At 42.0% G+C, this 20160-nt stretch overlaps 1 protein-coding gene across 1 annotated transcript in view; it reads right to left on the minus strand.

Annotated features, from left to right (window-relative positions):
* Positions 1 to 15231, minus strand: part of LOC138683801 (interleukin-6 receptor subunit beta-like) — a 29467-nt gene extending 14236 nt beyond the window's left edge. The window contains exons 1-6 of the mRNA XM_069776282.1: positions 14790 to 15231; positions 10145 to 10311; positions 8917 to 9056; positions 3904 to 4045; positions 3660 to 3742; positions 860 to 1070 (exon numbers count right to left, since the gene is read on the minus strand). Of these exons, the coding sequence (XP_069632383.1) occupies positions 860 to 1070; positions 3660 to 3742; positions 3904 to 4045; positions 8917 to 9056; positions 10145 to 10311; positions 14790 to 14938 (892 nt within the window). The 5' untranslated portion in view covers positions 14939 to 15231. The remainder of the gene's footprint in view (positions 1 to 859; positions 1071 to 3659; positions 3743 to 3903; positions 4046 to 8916; positions 9057 to 10144; positions 10312 to 14789) is intronic.
* Between the last annotated feature and the right edge of the window lie 4929 nt (positions 15232 to 20160).

The raw sequence follows: 20160 nt of genomic DNA on the forward strand, positions 1-20160 counted from the left end.
TGAGAAGTTAAGTAAACAAGTAGCTGTCAGTTAAAAGATGGCTTGAGGTGGTAGTATATATTTCATCAGAAGAGCTAAAGCAGTCAAATGTAAAGGCAAAACCAAACTGTTAAGCCTTTGCAAGGCAAAGGAGAACTGAATGAGGGGAGTGTGTTAGAAAATCCTGGAAAACAAATTAGTTGCAGCTGTCTGGAGATCAACAAGGGCACCTGCACACTTTTTACTTGTGCATGCTATAGCTTGATTAAAAAAAAAAAATCATAATTTGCTGATATTGCAATAACTATACCTTAAGATTATAACAAATGAAACTAGCTTATATTGTAAGAAAACCATTGTTAAATAGTTTTATTGTTTAAATGAAAAAAATGTGTATTTAGGCATCAAAAAAGCTTTCATCTTCATTGGAATATGACATGTGCATCCTACGTATTCCTCCTCCCATGCATCAGTAGGGCTAATACTGAAACAAAGGACAGTAGCAGGTCTCTTAATAGTTACTTAGCTCAAAAGCCTTAGATTTGCACATAATTCTATGAACTGTGTTTAAACTGCTGGCATCTACTTATCTTTGAGTACACTCCATAAGCGCTTTTGATAGGTAGATCTAGCACATAGTTATTTCTCTAGCTTGAGAAAACAAGAAGTGCTTGGTGGAATATTAAATTGCTTAGTCTGTTAGTTAACTTCTATCAAAATCGTTTCTTAAGAAACAATACTGTCTCTCACTATGCAAAAATATCAGCCTAATAAATATTCAAGAGAAAGCTTAATGCTATCCCAAACTGTCAAAAGATAGCCTAGAGATTGCTCATAAAACTTCTCCACCGCTCTAACGAATGAATGCTAAGGTAAGTACCTGTTGCAGAGGAGTCTGGGACAATGTAGGTGGCTTGTGGAGATTCTCCTGCTTTGTTATAGGCAGAAATATTAACTCTATAGTAAGCCATGGAGAGGTTTAGAAGAACTTTTCTGTCCTTTAGAAAGATGCGATTTGGTGAATCCCTGCAACTGTTAGGTATTCTTTCCACGTTAACGTAATATCCAAGGATGTTCTCACTTTGTGTTACCTAGTAAGAGGAAAAAGATTATTATTCTATAAATGTTATTACATCCTGTGCAGAAAATCAAGAGGAATTAAATTGTATAAACAAAATGTCACCTTTAATGATGGGGATAAAATCACACTGTTTTAATTAGGTTATTAGGAATCAATGAAGCAAAACATTTCCTTAAAATTAAGAGCATGCTTAAATTGAGAGGATTTAAGCACAGGATTAAGTGTTTTGCTTAATTGAGATCTTAGTTATGTATATCCAATTAGTAATAACAGCAGTGAAGCAGCTGTAACATTCTCTACATTTCACTGGAACATACCCCTCATAATTAGGAACTTGAAAGTTAATGAGAGGTGTTTAATTGCAATTTATGCCTCTGGGAATCTTCATCTACTAGGGTCTGTTAGGCATCGGGTCTCTCTGAGGATAAATGCTAGTAATTATACTACAACTTTGGAACATGTTATATTTCCATTGTTACAAATTTTCAGGTGGTGATGGTTCACTTGTTATTTTACTGTACTAATCTTCATGAGAGATTAAAAAATGGCTGCACAGCAATGGAAATTACTGCAATCTAGATAGAAGCTGAACTCCATACACGAAGGCCTGTGAATTCTGCAAGGATTACTTCTGATGTCAAGCCTGTCTGTTATTTCTTGGCACAAAATTAATAGTGTAAAGATACCACAAAGCTGGGAGATCGGGTTATCTTCATGAAATAATTGGATACTCTCAGCATAACATAGACAGGATGACCTTCAGTAATTCAAAAGGCAGAGACACATGTGTTGAGAGGAATTTCTGGTAAAGCTGGAAGCTCTTAAGATGGAAATGTGTTTTTCCCAGGATAGGGAGGGAAGATTTAGTACTATTATTTGAAGCTCTGGTAAAGGTGCTGGGGGAATAGCGTTATGGTTCTTTCACCAGGCTTTGAAACTGGAAAAGGCTTCTGTGTAGGAGAAATAATTGCTAGGATATGTGAAATATGAGGTCTATTGCACAAGAAGAAACTTGTACAATTTAGCTTTCTTGGCCTAGCAAAATGAGACTGGAAAAAGGCTAGCACTGCTCTATCTTGTGCCGTCCTGCAGGAGATCCTGTGTTATTTACAGCCATGAGAGTGATACATGCTGCCTGGTTGGGTGTTTAGAGCTGAAGCCAGCTATCTTGTGCCTGTTGATGTGAACCGTGTACAGGTTACTCACTGAACATCAGCAAAAGCAGAGGAGCTACTAGCCTCTAACACCTTTAAGCTTTTTTACTTTGTTTCAGATTGGCTTAAACAAGTACGGCAGCAGAGCCGAAGACATTTTTTTCTTCTCTACATTTAACATGTTAATCGTTGAGTGCACTCCTTCCCTCTGTCCCTTCAATGTTTCTTGAAGCCATCTGAACTTGAACCTTATTTCGTACAATAAACTAGTGTGTTATCCTGAGTGAAGGTCCTAGCCCTGATACTATATTCAATTACTTTTTTTTAACTAAAGCATTTAGATGGAGAATAATTTCTTCTCTTAGCTTAACATTTAAATTGTCATGCATGGGCTATTGCTTTATCACAAAATGAATCATTTACTGTGCAGCTTTGCCTACTTCTCAGGAGATAAGGGAAAAGGGGGATCTCCCATCCTTATCAGGAGATGAGAAGTCCGTTTCCTCTGCTGTCTTTTCTTTCCCTTAACAAAAATGCATGGGGTAACTACAAAACTTTCCACATCTTCTGATATTTCAAAAGCCTGCAAGTCTCCATTCTTTCTGCCAAAGATGTCCCCTATGGCAAACTTCTTCGAGTTTGTAGATGGTCCTTCTCTCAGAATCCATATAGAATTAATTAGTTTCCATGCAAACACTTCTAGTAACACCTTGCTCATTGAAATTGCCTGTGGGGCCCTCAACTACACATTCAAGACTGTCAGTTGTCCATTTCGTACCAAAAGAACTTCAGCTGGTAAAACTGACTGATCTGCTACAGTCGGTCAGCTGATAATGACTCCTGCTGCAGAAGAGGGGATGCCTCTGACATGTAGGTTTGAACTTTCAATGTCATTATGGGAAGCATGCAGCTAGATGCTGTTCTTCTAAGCCAGAGGCTCTTTTTCTGTCCTGATTATAATGACTTTGCATTTCTGAATTAGTAAATTAGTAGATTTACCAAGCTTTTCTAAAAGGTTTTGGTGTCTCAAGAATATGAATGCTCCTTAGGAACACATGCAACACAATGTGTGTCACTTGTATGTGCTAAAGACTTGTGAGGACCCTTCAGGGAAAGCTTAATTCTAAGAGACAAACTTGAGGCACACCAATTTTCAGTGCAAGCCATAAAGAATCTTTATTCTAGTCAATGATTTTGAGCCCAGAGATTGCTGTTTTAATAATTTCTCAAATTTATAAATTGGTCTAGTTTTTCCTTGCTAGTTTCTAGCACCCGAAATACCACCATAGAAATGCAGTGAATCCTGAAACAAGGGTACAATATACAATGCCTTTTGCTTATACAGTGTATTCTCAATACAATGAGAAAGTCTATTTTTTCCTATAGAGTAATAAATTAATAGCAGAGACATAACAGAAGGTACCCAGACTCAAAGTGAACATTACCTCCCACTTCAGAAGAACGCTTCTTCTGCCTGGAGAGATTTCTGTAGTTGCATTATATGATATTCTTGGCATGTTCGTGAGTTCTGGTAAACATGGAAAAAGATGGAGACATGCCATCATCTGAATCAGTTTGATCTTTGTATTTTCACCAGTATCTGACAATGCTATTTCATATGATACAATATTTGAAAAGGCTTTTACATTCATGCTTATTCCCAGTAAGACAAAACTATATTTCACTTACTGTGAGGGACCAAAATCTCTTTACTCCAAATGCAAACACAGTGGAGACCATCCTTGTCTATGCATCTGAGCTGAATAATGTATGAAGACATAGCATTTAAATTCGAAATGGTGACATTGACAGCACTGCTTTCTACAGGCACCTAAAAACAAATTATGTTTAATTTATGTGGCAGCAATAAAACATAATCTTATATTAACTGTTTTCTCAGCCAAGGACCAGTCTTCTGACTGCAGCTGAAAGTAGGGGTTCCTATCATAAAAGAGGAATTACTACACATTTTAGTCAATGTCTTTTCATTCTTCCAAGGCAATACTTTCTCTTTCATTAACTTGTTCGACTCAGTCAGGACATGTAAGCAACAGTTTAGGTCTAAATATTGCTTTTAAAATCAATTAGGCATATAGCAATCATGAAATGATAGTTTTTGATTCTTGGAGAAGTAAGGACAGGGATCAGCAGAACTGCTACCTTGGAATTCCAAAGGGCAGACTGTGGTCTGTTTAGGAGACTGGTCAACAGAGTCCCTTGGGACATAGTCCTGAAGGGCAAAGGAGTCCAGGTATGCTGGATGTTCTTCAAGAAGGAAATCCTAAAGGTGTAGGAGCAGGCCATCCCCATGTGCTGAAAGATGAGCCAGTGGGGAAGAAGACCAGCCTGGCTGAACAGGGAGCTTTGGCTGGAACTCAGGGAAAATAAAAAAAAGAGAGTTCATGACCTTTGGAAGAAGGAGCAGGCAACTCAGGAGGACGTTGTGAGGTTATGCAGGGAGAAAATTAGAAGGGCCAAAGCCCAGCTAGAACTTAATCTGGCTACTGCCGTAAAAGACAATAAAGACCATTTCTATAAATACATTAGCAACAAAAGGAGGGCTAAGGAGAATCTCCATCCTTTAATGCATGTGGGGGGAAACATAGTGACAAAGGATGAGGAAAAGGCTGAGGTACTTAATGCCTTCTTTGCTCAGACTTTAATAGTAAGACCAGTTGTTCTCCAGCCCCCTGAGCTGGAAAACAGGGATGGGGAGCAGAATGAAGCTCCCATAATCCAAGGGGAAATGGTTAGTGACCTGCTACACCACTTAGACAGACACAAGTCTATGGGGCCAGGTGGGATCCACCCAAGGGTACTGGGGGAGCTGGTGGAAGTGCTCACCAAGCTGCTTTTGATCATTCACCACCACTCCTGACTAACTGGGGAAGTCCCAGTTGACTGGAGGTTAGCAAACGACACCCATCTACAAGAAGGAACTACAGGCCTGTCAGTCTGACCTTGGTGCTGGGGAAGGTTATGGAGCGGATCACCTTGAGTGCCATCATACAGCACGTACAGGACGACCAGGCGATCAGGCCCAGTCAGGATGGGTTTATGAAAGGCAGCTCCTGCTTGACTAACCTGATCTCCTCCTATGACAAGGTAACCCGCTCAGTGGATGAGGGAAAGGCTGTGGATGTTGTCTACCTGGATTTTAGTAAAGCCTTTAACACCATTTCCCACAGCATTCTCCTGGAGAAACTGGCTGCTTATGGTTTGGAAGTGTGTACTCTTTGCTGGGTGAAAAACTGGCTGGATGGCCAGGCCCCAAGAGTTTTGGTGAATGGCAGCTGGTCAGAAGTGGTGTTCCCCAAGGCTCAGTATTAGGGCCAGTTCTGTTTAATACCATTATAAGTGATCTGGACGAGGGGATCGAGTGCACCCTCAGTAAGTTTGCAGATGACACCAAGCTGGGTGGGAGTGTTGATCTGCTTGATGGCAGGAATGCTCTACAGAGGGATCTGGACAGGCTGGACCTATGGGCCAAAGCCAACTGTATGACATTCAACAAGGCCAAGTGCCAGGTCCTGCACTCGGGTCACAACAATGCAACCCCATGCAACGCACCTGGCTCACAACTCCATGCAAAGCTACAGGCTTGGGGAAGAGTGGCTGGAAAGCTGCCTGGTGGAAAAGGACCTGGGGGTGTTGGTCAACAGCCAGCTGAATGTGAGCCAGCAGTGTGCCCAGGTGGCCAAGAAGGCCAATGGCATCCTGGCTTATATCAGAAATAGCATGGCCAGCAGGAGCAAGGAAGTGATTGTTCGCCTGTACTGGGCACTGGTGAGGCTGCACCGCGAGTGCTGTGTTCAGTTTTGGGCCCCTCACTACAAGAAAGACATTGAGGTGCTGGAGCACATCCAAAGAAGGGCAATGAAACTGTTGGGTCTAGAGAACAAGTCCTGTGAGGAGTGGCTGAGGGAACTGGGGTTGTTTAGCCTGGAGAAAAGGAGGCTGAGGGGAGACCTTATCGCTCTCTACAACTACCTGAAAGGAGGTTGTAGTGAGGTGTGTGTTGGTCTCTTCTCCCAAGTAACAAGTGATAGGACAAGAGGAAATGGCCTCAAGTTGCACCAGGGGAGGTTTAGATTGGATATTAGGAAAAATTTCTTCACCAAAAAGGTTGTCAAGCACTGGAACAGGCTGCCCAGGGAAGTGGTTGAGACACCATCCCTGGAGGTCTTCAAAAGACACGTAGATATGGGCTTAGGGATGTGGTTTAGTGGTAGACTTGGCAGTGCTAGCTTTACAGTTGGACTTGATGATCTTAAAGGTCTTTTCCAGCCTAGCTTATTCTATGATTATATATACTGAAAAATAATCACTTACTTAACCCTGATCCTTGTTGGCATTCTGAAGAACAAGATGTCAAGGTCAAATTAAATATTTAAAAAAAATAAGATCCCTTTATTCTCAAATGTTACAGTATGTCTAAATAGACCCATGTGACTGATGTGGTAAGGAGCGTGGCTGGACTGAACTTGTGGCTGCCTATGCCTTAACACCACAGAAGTAATGTGCATCTGCAGCTGATGATGGCACTGGAGCTCCAGTGACTATACAGGGAATGGAGATTTTCTTGAAATAAAGACACCACCTGTGTCTAAGGAAATCCCTGAGTTGAAAACTGTAGGACAAAATATGATAGAAAACTGTTCCTATGTGCTTGAACTATTTTACACTCTTCTCCAGGTGTCCATTGGTGGACGTGACTGGAGCACAGTACCCTGCATTAAACAGACCTTTGGTCTGATCAGTTCCAGGTGTTAGGATGTGTTTGGCACAAGTGCTATTGCAGATTGAAATATTTGTTTTAGTTTTAGCATTTGTCTGCCATGAAGTTTTTTCTTAATTATATATCTTTCCTAAAAAAACCCCAACCAAAAGCCAAACCAAAACCAACAAAACCCCACCCAAATCCTCCACTATTAGGTCAGCAGCTCTTCTTTTTTGTTTTCTGCAGTGCTTTACTTTTTTATTAAAGTTAACTAATTAACTTCGGATACTTTTGCTAATAAAACTAACTTGGTCACAAAAAACCCCTACAACACACAGTATTACAGAGAGACTCCAAATCTCCTACTGAACAAGAGGGAAGTGAAATGGATTTAAGATCCAAGTGTTAAATTACATTACATGTACATTAATCCTACTCTTGATAAACACTATTTCTCAGTTAGCTTTATATATCCTCTGTTCTTGTATGCCTGCACTCATCCTTTCCCTCCAGTCCCATCTTTAAATGCAGCCTACATTCATGTGATAATGAAGAGTTTACAGCCTAAGTTCACAGGATCAGCTGGGACATGGGAGATAATGAATATTCATGAGCTGTAGTCTTTCAGTACTCGGTCATTCTCATCACACAGTGTGGCTGTCTCTACCAGTCCTTCACATTACTAACTTGAATCTCCTATCTCCCCTGTCTCCAGAACCTGTAGGACATGCATTTTTATTGCTCTTAACTCTCTGTTCTTCCACATGCTGCATACCAGACTGTCTGCACATGGTTATCTACCTATTGCACTACTGGGTGGAGTATGCTTGGGTATCTGGCTGTCCTAGAATGGTCTACGACTTGTATGTCAATGAACAAGGGGACCCTTCCAGGACTTGCATGTTCTTTGTACTGAGATGAAACCTTTCTTACACGGGCTTCTCATAGTACTTCTGAAGTGGCTGTGGCTAAACAAAGTGGCACCCAGCTATGAGAGAAATGGAAAAAATAACATAAGTCTTCTGATATAAAGGGAAGAACATGGGAGATTCTGGTGGCACAAAAGAAGCGAAGAGACTCCTAGGAGAGCAGAGAAGCCCAAGAAGTGGCAACAGTTGCTTTTTAGACAGTTTTCTTCTTGGGGTTCTGTTGTACCTGATAAACACATATTCTTCATTCAACTACAGATAACAGAGCTTGAAAAACAGACAATTTCAGGGACTCAGTGATATAAATCATGCATATGTGCATGCCTGCTGGTGAAGCCTTTGCATGATATGCTGGATGGCAAGGGGCAGGACAAACAGCCATTGCTGCTGCATGCAGATTTTATTGAAATTATGACTGGTTTTCCACCTTTTTCTTAGTCCCTTTAGTTTTAGGTATTGCCCTCTTCCTGCACCATATTCTCACTGTTGCATGTCCTAAAATGGATCTGGAACTGATCTTGTATCACAGAAGAATTATTTCCCTTCTTGTCAAAGAAGGAAATCTGGAAAACTGATGCAAACCAGAAGTGTGTAAGGTATGAATTATTACCTTAAAAATCACAGCAACCTGATCTCTTGTCATTTTGAAAATTTAATGATACCAGCAAAAAGAGTAATATTGCCCATCACTTAAAATGTAATCAGGATTTGAGTTTGTACAGCATTTCTGATTTCCTCTTCAGCTTTTGCATTGCTGATAGCTGTAGTGTCTCATTGACATGTTAATGAACCAGCTGACATTCCCTTCTGTCTTTTTCTGTATAAAACTATTAATCTCTCTTTCCCAAAGAGCTTAGGATCTGTTAGACAAAACTAAGAAACCTTTGTAAGATTTGCCTACAAATTGTCTGCATGGCTGTGCCTCCTTGCTATCCATGTTGTGTGTCCTTTTCAGTTGCATCCTATTGATGTCCTGCCTTGCGTGCCATGCACTGCTGAGCTGTTAGTAAGGTACCTCATGTTCTCAAGTGATTGTCATCTGGAAGTACTTACCAGTGTCCACCAAGTGGATTCTGTGAGTGCCTCTCTGTATCTCAGCTCATATGGTGTAGGAGTTGCAGGCAAGTCCCACTTTATTATCAATTGGTTTGTGATCTGATGAGCATTTATGTTAGATGGTGTCAAGCACTTCCCTAAAATGGGTAACATGCAGCCGTTATAAATGCAAGTGAAGCTGGAAAGCTTTGGTAATTATGTCTGTCAGGTGTGATTTATAAAAAATAAAACACTTGGCACAGAATACTGAACACTGAAAGACTGTAAAAAGACTGGAAATAAATAATTACGAAATCTTTATAGTATCAACAAAATCGGGTTGTTCCTCTTGCCTTTCTTTTGTGAATGCTTCTACTGATTTCAAGAAGACCCTTTTTCTAAGCAGGTGCTATTCTGAGTGAGTCTGAAAGGCAAAATCAAAATGTTAAGACTACCTATAACTGTGAATTGTATAGAAAATTTCCAGAACGTCTTCCAATTTCAGCAACCGTGATTAGCCATATAATTCTAAGTGCAGATACGTTTTTGCCTTTCCCTCCAATAAACACAAGGTGGCCAACAGCCCCCAGAGGAGGTCATAGTGATAATTTGGGTTATACTAGTAGTGCCCCCAGGAGTGAGAAGCACTTGGACCATGATTATTCTAAGAAGGCGAAGTTTTGGGAAACTCTTAAAGTTATCTCAGTGATTAGATATGGTAGGGAATCTTTGAATAAACCTCTAAAGAACATAAGTTAATATGATTTCTTTTTTCATGTCTCCCCTGCAGCACTGCACAATGGATAAGTGGCTTTTGAAAAGAGCTGAACTTTGAAAAGGTTTCTCAAAATGCTCATGCTCTATAACAAGGATTCCTTAAGTGCATGGTACTGAGTCAACCTGCTCTTTGTAAACCAATAAAGAGGTACAGAAAACCATCAAAGAGAGCACAGGAAGCTGGTTAAATACTGTACACAAATGTCAAGGTATCTTCTTCTGGATATGACTATTTTATCGTCTAGCAAATGATTTAAAGTAAAACCATTCTCCCTTAAAAGCTGTAGACTTCTGCAATTGACTTCAGTAAAGATTACATCCAAGGAAGCTGAACTGCAGCTTAGCTCTCTGAATCAGTGAAAGTAACAAGTATATATTGGGAGTTAGAATTTTGGAAATAAACTTTAAGAAAATGCTACCACTACTTCAGCTGGGCACTGTAGTAACACAACTCGTGAAGACGCTGTACCTGCTTTGCTCGGTGTAACTGAGATGTTCTTTCCTTTCACACAGCTCTCATAGGCGTAATTCACTGCTATCCAAATAGATGCAGATCGCTTCATGTAGAGATGCTTTCGTTCTATTGTGATGGAAGATGATGATGTGTTTCGTTGAAAAAGTTTTGGTATTCTGTCCCTTTGGATAAAAGTAAGCAGAATGAAAAACAACCATTTTATTAGATTATAGTTACTCTTTCCTCCCCCTACCCCAGAAAGCATCATTACAGCAACTGGTAGTTTTCCAGGCACCTACATACAAAACTGAGCATAGAATCATAGAATTGTTTAGGTTGGAAAAGATCTTTAAGATCATCAAATCCAACTGTCAATGCAACACCACCATGCCCACTAAACCATATCCTGAAGTACATCGTCCATGCGTTTTTTTAATACCTCCAGGGATGGTGACTCCACCACTTCCCTGGGCAGCCTGTTCCAATGCCTGACAACCCCTTCAGTAAAGAAATTCTTCCTAATATCCAATCTAAACCTCCCCTGGCACAACTTGAGGCCATTTCCTCTCATCCTATCAATAGCTGCTTGATAGAAGAGACCAGTACCCACTTCACTACAACCCCCTTTCAGGCAGTTGTAGAGAGCGATAAGGTCTCCCCTCAGCCTCCTTTTCTCCAGGCTAAACAACCCCAGTTCCCTCAGCTGCTCCTCATAAGACTTGTCCTCTAGACCCTTCACCAACTTGGTTGCCCTTCTCTGGACACGCTCCAGCACCTCAGTGTCTTTCCTGTAGTGAGGGGCCCAAAACTGAACACAGTACTCGAGGTACAGCCTCACCAGTGTTGAGTACAGGGGAATCTTGAAGGTGAAGCCTGAGCAGCTTGAAACAGCAAGTGTAATTCTAGTATTCTAGCAAATTTAAACATGCAAATCCTTGTTGCATGGTGGAGAACTGTTAAATTCTCTAAACTTGTAAGGCGCAGCATGATACAAGACAAAATCTGTATGGTCTTCTTTTGTACTTACAGTGGGATATAAGAAGTATTTAGAAGGTATAAAATTAGGTTAGAAATTACTTCATAAAGTCTACTTCCCACCTGCCATATGAGCACCTAAATTCCTTTTGAACTGCAAAATTTCCCAGTTACCGGAATCTAAATTACCACAAAGGTATGAAAAACCTCTTACAAGTTATATGCCTGTCTTCTGACTTTTGTTCCTGCAACGCATCAGAGTTTTACAGACATGTTTAAATACCACCTCAGTCCTCAGCCCTGTAGATTTCTGGTATATCTAATGCACGTGGCATAGAAGGTCCAAGAGGTTTAAGGCCTCACATAGGAGGCTCCTCCTGTTCTGCCTAGGTTTTTTTCCCCATCTGTCTTTCATTTACTCTCTGCCACACACATGACAGTTTTTTTTTCAAGGTTAGAACTGTGCCAGTTCAAAGTTCTTAAAGAAATGGGCAGGCATACTAATCGCCTACCTACATATTTCAATTATTAAATGTGCTGATCATGATACAATATTTAATAACTGAACAAAACCACTTGAAGGTTCCCCTGTCTTCTGCTTCAGACTAGTTGTGACTCAGACATTAATATTTCAAAGCATGATTTCGAATGCTGGGTTGGAATTTCTCTGTGGGAGTGTTTTTCTTTAATCCTTTCCTTCCTGACAACTAAATCATAAGGAACAAGGATAAGGAAAATTTCAATGTCAAACTGATGTTACTTACAGAAAGGGGTGATGTCCTTTTCTAGACAAGCAAAAAGCCCTTTCAAATGTTTTTTGTTTTTCTTTTAACCCAATAAAAAAGAACAAAGGAAGTTTTTCTTTAAGACCACTGGGTTGAAGCCTAGGAGACTGAAGTTCAAGTCCTGGCTCTGTCTTGGGAAAATCAACATCTCTGTGAGGCAATTGCCTCCCTCTTCCCCACCCACCTCCTCTTTCACTCTTTTTTCTGCCTTCTCTGTTCATAACATCAACCCTGCAGCCTAGGAACAGCACAGTATGATTTTGGCTGAGGACTCTAAGAGCAACTAGCAACAGCTGATAGCATCTCTACAGAAGCAGAGCCATTTCACTGGAGCTTCTCCCCTTCCAAGAAATTAGGGCTTCCAGAAGACCCACAAGGTGACAGAGCAAATGCAGTGGGGTTTGGTGCTTATTCCAAGTTGGCACCTGCTGCTACCTCCAGTGGGAAAATACTGAAGGTGATGGGGGGAGTAACCTCAGCACTGAGGTGGTTGCTTTGCTCCTCCACAATGTGCAGATCACCCTGGGGAATTTCCCAATGTACTGACATTTCCTTAGCTTTAGGAGATGCTCCTAACCACAGCTCTTTTTTAAAGCAGAGCGGTGGGTTATGTGGCAAAATAATCAGCAATGAGTTATCAGAATTTGCCAACAGCATACAGTGTTGTACCCTGTGTACCACATGATATGGTCTCATGGCAAAGATCATGTCTTCTGATCTCACTTCTCTCTTTCTAAACATACCCGTAACCTCATGGGAGATCCCAAATATGTAAATATAAAATGAGGAAAATATATTTTGTAATGCAGGTACAGAGACATATATCTGCTTAATTTTTTATTTTTTTTTTTAACAAACCAATGGGCAGATGTTGATTTAATCTGCCTATCTACACTTTACCCGGCTTCTTTGTTTTAGCTTTCTCAAAAAAGGCACAACTGAAGATACCCATATTTTAAGGTAATCAGTTTAAGATTAGCCCTACAAGTTCATTCCGTCTATTAAACGAATACTTAATGTCCTGGTTTCAGCTGGGATAGAGTTAATTGTCTTCCCAGTAGCTGGTATAGTGCTATGTTTTTGAGTTCGGTATGAGAAGAATGTTGGTAACGCTGATGTTTTTAGTTGTTGCTAAGTAATGTTTAGATGAAGTCAAGGATTCTTCAGCTTCTCATGCCCAGCCAGCGAGAAAGCTGGAGGGGCACAAGAAGTTGGCACAGGACACAGCCAGGGCAGCTGACCCAAACTGGCCAAGGCGGTATTCCATACCATGGGACGTCATGTCTAGTATATCAACTGGGGGGAGCAGGGGTAGGGGGACTAACTGGGCATCGGTCAGCAGGTGGTGAGCAATTGCATTGTGCATCACTTGCATATTCCAATCCTTTTATTATTACTATTGTCATTTTATTAGTGTTATCATTATTAGTTTCTTCTTTTCTGTTCTATTAAACTGTTCTTACCTCAACCCACAAGTTTTACTTTTTTTTCCCAATTCCCTCCTCCATCCCACTGGGTTGGAGGGAAGTGAGTGAGCGGCTGCCTGATGCTTAGTTGCTGGCTGGGGTTAATTGCAAGAAAATACTTAAAAATCTATTTTTCTTATGTGCCACATCTGGTATCTCCTTGGATACATGGTATAAAATAATGTATAATAAAAACCAGCTTACTGTCTGTTTGTTGGTTTTTTGTTTTTACTTTGAATGCATTAGTGTTGAATATTCAATGCAAGTCAATAGATGCAAATAAAAGTAATTGATTAAGGTGATCTTTGGCAATAGTGTTTCAAACAGTGGGTTGGAGGCACGGTAAGATTTACAATGACTCTTTGTATTGAGTTTGCATGGCAAGGTTTTGATAGCAGGGGGGTTACAGGGTGGCTTCTGTGAGAAGCTGCTAGAAGCTTCCCTCGTGTCCTACAGAGCCAATGCCAGCTGGCTCCAAATCAGACCTGCTGCTGGCCAAGGCCGAGCCCATCAGTGATGGTGGTAGTGCCTCTGGGACAACAGATTTAAGAAGGACAACCTCCAGCGGAGAGGGGAGTGGGATGTGAGAGAACGCCTCTGCAGACAACGAAGGTCAATGAAGAAGGAGGGGAGGAGGAGCGGGGGAGGAGGGGATGCCCCTGCAGCCCGTGGTGAGACGTCAGGCTGTCCCCCCTCAGCCCATGGAGGGGAGCGGGGGAGCAGATGCCCACCTGCAGCCCGGGGAGGACCCCATGACGGAGCAGCGGGATGCCCCTGAAGATGGCCATGACTCCATGGGAAAGCCCGCGCTGGAGCAGTCTGTGACTGAAGAGCAGCCCACGGGAAGGACCCATGCCAGAGAAGTTCGTGAAGAACTGCAGTCTGTGGGAAGGACCCATGCTGGAAAAGTTCGTGAAGGACTGTCTCCTGTGGGAGGGACCCCACAGTGGAGCAGGGAAAGAGTGAGGAGTCCTCCCCCTGAGGAGGAACGAGCGGCAGATATGTGTGATGTACTGACCGCAACCCCCATTCCCTATCCCCCTGTGCCACTGTGGGGGAGGAGGTAGAGAAAATCAGGAGTAAAGTTAATACCAAGAATAATGGAGGCGTGGTGTGAAGGTGTTGTTACGATTTTTTAAAGTTTTGTTTCTCATTATCTTACTTTGATTTGATTGGTAATAAATTAAACTAATTTTTTCCCTAAGTCGAGTCTGGTTTACACTTGATAGTAACTACTGAGCAATCTCCTGGCCCTTATCTCATCCCAGGAGCCTTTTGTTATTATTTTCTCTCTCCTGCCCAGCTGAGGAGGGGAGTGATAGAGCAGCTTTGGTGGGCACCTGTGATGAAATACATAGTAAAACTCTGGCAGGTAGGAATCATGCCAAACAGCAATGACAGCTTTTCATTTTCTGAAATTACTTTTAGACTTACCATTTTAAGAATACGGTATAATTAACCATATTTGGAGCACTGGGTACTGGCAGCCAGGTACAGGTTAGATCCTCATTTAATTCTTTGTAGCATACTAATTCATTGTCCCAATCTGCAAGATGAAAACATGTGGACTGGAAAAGACCCATCACAGGCAACTGTTTACCATTAACAAGTGTGAGGTGACTATGAGAAGCAAAACCAAATACAAAACAGGCTATACCCTTTTGTGCAAGAAAATAAGAGCTAGTTATGTGAGTCCTTACACCACGTTTACTCTCAAAGCAAGTAATTCACTAACATTTCGAACAAGGAACAGAGACATTTAGAAAGATGAAACCTTATCAGTCCTAATGTTTCCAGGTAAAACCTAGTCTCCCTACATGAAGGTAGGAAAGGATAATTCTTCCTGTGTTTTATGATGCCATTACCAGCTGTTATGTACCCAACAACATAGTGCTAAAATGCTTGCTATGGTTTTACCTACACCTTTGGTATCGTTACACTTTTGAACCGTGTTTCTCTCCTATAATAGTGACATCTTGCTTGCTGCTTGCCTCTGCACTTATTTAAAGTTTAATTTTTTTTTTTTCCCCCCAATTCTGAATGAAATATCTTTTATACTTCTGGAAATGCTGCTGCAGTCTTTGACACAAAAATTGCAGAAACAAACTGCATATATTCAAGGAAGCATTACTAGCTTTTGGCCCTCTGCTTTGAGGAAAGCTATTGTAAGGTAATCTTAAACCAGATGACAAAATTACTGTGAACCTCTGCCCTAAGAGACCTTAGATTTTTATCTCCCAGCTCTGCTCTGGTTTCACACCATTCCCATCTGACAGACAGTGCCTGTCTTGTCACTGTGTTTCTGGTAGCCCTCAATTGTTTGCTGAAATCTGTACAAAGCATTGGCTTCTGGTGGGTTGCTCTGGATCTGAGGAGCAAGCCCCTTCCCTGGGGGAGTCGCTGTGACTTGGGAACCCTGGAGAACCAGAAGCACCTGCCTTGCATAGGAGGGAGGCACTGTTCATGCGCAGGATTATAAACCAGAGTTGGCAACGGCTCTGCCTAGAGCAGCTTATCAACTGTTAAACACAGATTTATAGACATCTTTGAAAGTATAGGCCAGAACTGACTACATGCACCTCTGTGAAACATCTTAGAAATGAACTCCATGCAATTAAGTTGGGGAAAAAAAGGAGAGAGGGATTGTATTTTAGTAACACCAAGGGCCAATGTGATGTTTCCATAATTTCCAACTGGAAAAGAATTACTGTGGATTTCCTTGCAAAGCATTACACACTGCAGTATAGGGCTAATTATCAACAGTGGAACCAATTGACTAGACTCAGAATTACTCCAAAACCATCAGTCATCTCTATCTGGAGTTCAGAATAATGCACTATTGCTGGAGAAAAACAATATGCCGCTTATATTGCCAGCTTCATAAAGATCACATTATAAAATAGAAGGAACATAAGTTTATGTACAAAATGACTCGTGCTTAATTTTTGGAAAGAAAAATATGGGGTTTTTTTGCATCTGAACACATACATTTTTCAGCTGGAGGGAAATTAAACACTGATGATATTCTTAAAAGAATTAATTTTTAGCCTCTAGTGGTTAAGCTTATTTCAGTATTTCAAAAATCTCTTATCAGAAATGGTAGTGATAAAATATGACTGTTCTCCTTTTGCTTTGTGTCTTGCTGTCTGAACTATTAGTTCAGAAGAATCAGCCATGATGTCTCAAAGTACCACCCACACTTTTAAGAAAAGACTCAGAATTTTTTTTTCCCTCTTCAGAAATGTAGATAAGGTTCCTGACAGGTACAGGATGCTTAAGGTGATAAAAATGATTTTTTCCTGGTGAGTAGAGTCAGGTGTTCTTTATATCTATCAGGTTTAACGAGTTGCCAATAGGGCTATCAATCTTGAATAAGAAATGTTTGCTATTTGATAAGTAAATATGTGTATCTCTGGAGTTGGTGTTACAGTATGGTTATGGTACCTCGTAACCTAAGTTATGAGATAAAAGATCAGTCCTCATCTTTTCCTCATTCAGAGCCATTTCTTCCTACATTATGGAATATCCTCAGTATTCTTTTCATCATTCGGATGGCAGCTGTATATTTAAGTTAAAAGTTGATTTGGACCAAAAAGCCTGTCAGATGAGTATAGGTCAGACTTTAATACCCTCACCCTATGACACTTCCTCTCTCCTACTAAAAGAAATTTGCTTTTCTAATAAAGTTATGCTGCATCAGTTTAGGTGTGTGCAGCTTCCTTTCAGGAAGGTGGAAATCACGTCTTCCTTGTTTCTATAGCAATGTGAATAATTATTGAATTCTTTGCTTTCCTAGTCTGACCACCAAACCAAATCTTGGCCACCTCACCCATGGACGTGGTGCTCTAACAATTGGAGAAAGAAGCAATTGCTCTCACATTCTTCTCCTCTTTTACTCTGAATTAAGCCTTTCATTTACTTGGTGTTTCTTTTTTGTTGTTTTTTGTTTTAAAAAACACCTGAAAACAAAACTTTTTTGGAACTGCTGTAAAACTTCATGTCAATATGTTTGTAACATACTGCTCCTGAAACTATGTGAAATAACAACAGTTCTGGAGAGAGTGACGAGAAGGAAACGTTTTACTCTTTTACTAAATTTCTACTAACTTCTTCCCCACATAATTTCTATTAATTGAGGTCCAAGTGGTGACCACAGCATTGCAGACCTGTCTCTGCATACAGAAGATCAGGGTGTTGTATTGTTCCTCATGCTCTCAGCCTTACAAAAAACCTCTGGCTTTCTCTGTGAGATGATGGTATTAGAACAAAGAAAAAATAGTAGATTTTACATGTGGAAATAGCATATTAGCTCAACTAACACCCCAATGCACCACCCTGCTGCCAATATATTGAAGTTCTATGTTACTTTCTCCAGATGAACACAACGGATTTTACAGACTTTTTTTTTTTCTTGCTTGTCCTATTTGTGGGTATTAGTGTCCACATGCACATTCAATTTTAACCTAGTGCTTTTTTGTTTTACTGTACTGCTTCCCCTTAGAGAACATGTGTATTATTAGTTCTTCCCAGCCCTAGAATAGTACTAGTCCTGTACCATGACTGGGCTCCAAGAGCAATGCAAAAAAACCCACATATGTTTTTTTTCTCTGTTCTAAAGACATCACAACCCAATTTCTCCTTGGGGGAAGGAAAAAAACCAACACCAGCTTACTTTTTTCACTCTAGAACGTTTTGTTTTTCTTCTTGTGCACCTGGTGTTGTTCTCAGTAACGCTTCACTAGAATTAAGTCTGGCTGGCTACAGGCAAGGACTAGAACATTATCTGTGGCTAATTTCAGAAAAATATAGTCCTCCTGATGATGTCTTAGCCAGTGCCAGCATGTACTCAAAAACCTGTCTTCTCTGCTGTGGCTCTTAGCAAGGAGGATATTCCTGCTGACAATAAATTCAGCATGAAGTACATCGATGACCGCCAGCTGCTGCGTAATAACCTCTGCTGAAACGCGTTGGTCTGGTCCTTTTTGCCATTAACCGCAATGTCCCAGTTAAATGTAAAGCACCAATAACTGCACTGCAGATTCTGTTGCCTTTTGAAATCGCGGCAATTCGTCCAGAGAGCGCACACCAGAGGGGGTTTATTCCCGCCTTGTTGACTACCTACCTCTGCGCAGCCGTAAACGCTCCTACCGCCACAGGGACACACCTGCCCGCGCTGTCTCGGGCGGGTTTTCCCTTCACAAAACCGCAGACGTTTCTTTTGAGATAAAACCTCTCCTTGCGCGGCCCTGGCCCCTCGCAGGCGGCGCGGGGACCTCCCGCCCGCCCCAGGGGAAGGGCGCGGGGAGCGGGGCGCGGGGAGCGGGGCGCGGGGAGCGGGGCGCGGGGAGCGGGGCGCGGGGCGCGGGGCGGGGGCAGCCCGCGGCGGGGCGGCGCTCGGCGGCCGCCAGGCGGCGCCTGCGCACCGGCCGGGGCCGGGGCCGGGGCCGGGGCCGGGGCCGGGGCCGGGGCCGGGGCCGGGGCCGGGGCCGGGGCCGGGGCCGGGGCCGGGGCCGGGGCCGGGGCCGGGGCCGGGGCCGGGGCCGCTTCAGCGACCTTCAGAGGGAGGGGCCGCGCGGCGCGGCGGCTGTTCCCGCCGGCTGTCGGGTGTTCCTTCAGCGGCGACGTCGGCCTTTGCCATCGAGTCGGTCGTACGTGAGAAGTATTTACCCACCTGGGAGCTGCTGGCAAAACGGAAAATCCCCGTTTATGCGGTTGCAGGAATCTGGGGAACGAAAAGGAATCGTTTAACAAGACAGCTGTAAAAAAGAAACGGGGGTGGGGGGGGGGAGGTTACTGTCTGCTGTTTCTCCCACCCGCAGAACTTAATTCGGTCATGGATTTGGTCGTACGGCCTCGCCTTTCAGTAACGTGATGAACTCTTGCTGTTTATGAGCAGTAGCAAGTTATGCGGCAAATGAAAACTCACCCGTTGCAAATAAAAAGATAGCTGCGAGCAGAGAGTTCTTCATCTTCTCTGTAAAGAAGCATAATGATTACCATCAACAGTACACTGTCTTCAGTCTTTTTTTTCACACTTCCTCTTCGAACTTCCTATTCATTCCACTACCTATGCTGTTACTGGCTGAACACAAGTAATAGGTTTAATAATGGCAACGTGAGGGACACTTGGGCTCTATACTTATGAAATCCTGACAACCCTTCTCAAAAACAGAAACTTTCCCCCTTGGTGTTTGCAAGAAGTCACCGTGAGATTCTTAACAGTGTCTGAGACATCAGCAGTGCAAACCGAATTAAGCTTATATACATACTTCAAACTCCTTTGAAAATCCTGCCCTAAATGTCAACGTGAATTAGACATACTGATATCAGTAAAAAGTAAGTCAAGGTGTTTGGCTTACTCTAATAAAAAGGCTTGGATAGTATAGAAATAATAGCAGCAGAAGACCCTGCCTGTCTTCACCCTCTGAATTCCCTTATTCAAAGTAATTTCACCACTGCAAAGATGCTGTATCTACGTTGTTGGTACCAACGCTGGGAGCCCTAATGGAGTAAAAAATCACCATAGCTGTAAATCAGGTGTGACTGTAAAATCCACATCCATTAGTTCTGGCAGAGAACATTTAAAATAACTCTGGGCACAGAAGCCGCCAGAACTACAATAGCCATTGCTACTAAAGCAGTAAAGGGAAATTTTCAGAAAATTTCAGTACTGTGGGAAATTTCCTTTCTGGGCTTAGACAGCTACAATCAGAGCTACAATCAGATTCAGACCTACCTGGTGATAGGCAAATTATTAACTTATTTTGGCAACCATGGTATATTTCAGGTTGAGTATTGAATAGCA

The sequence above is a fragment of the Haliaeetus albicilla genome, chromosome Z (genome assembly GCF_947461875.1).
Source record: "Haliaeetus albicilla chromosome Z, bHalAlb1.1, whole genome shotgun sequence".
NCBI lineage: Eukaryota > Metazoa > Chordata > Aves > Accipitriformes > Accipitridae > Haliaeetus > Haliaeetus albicilla.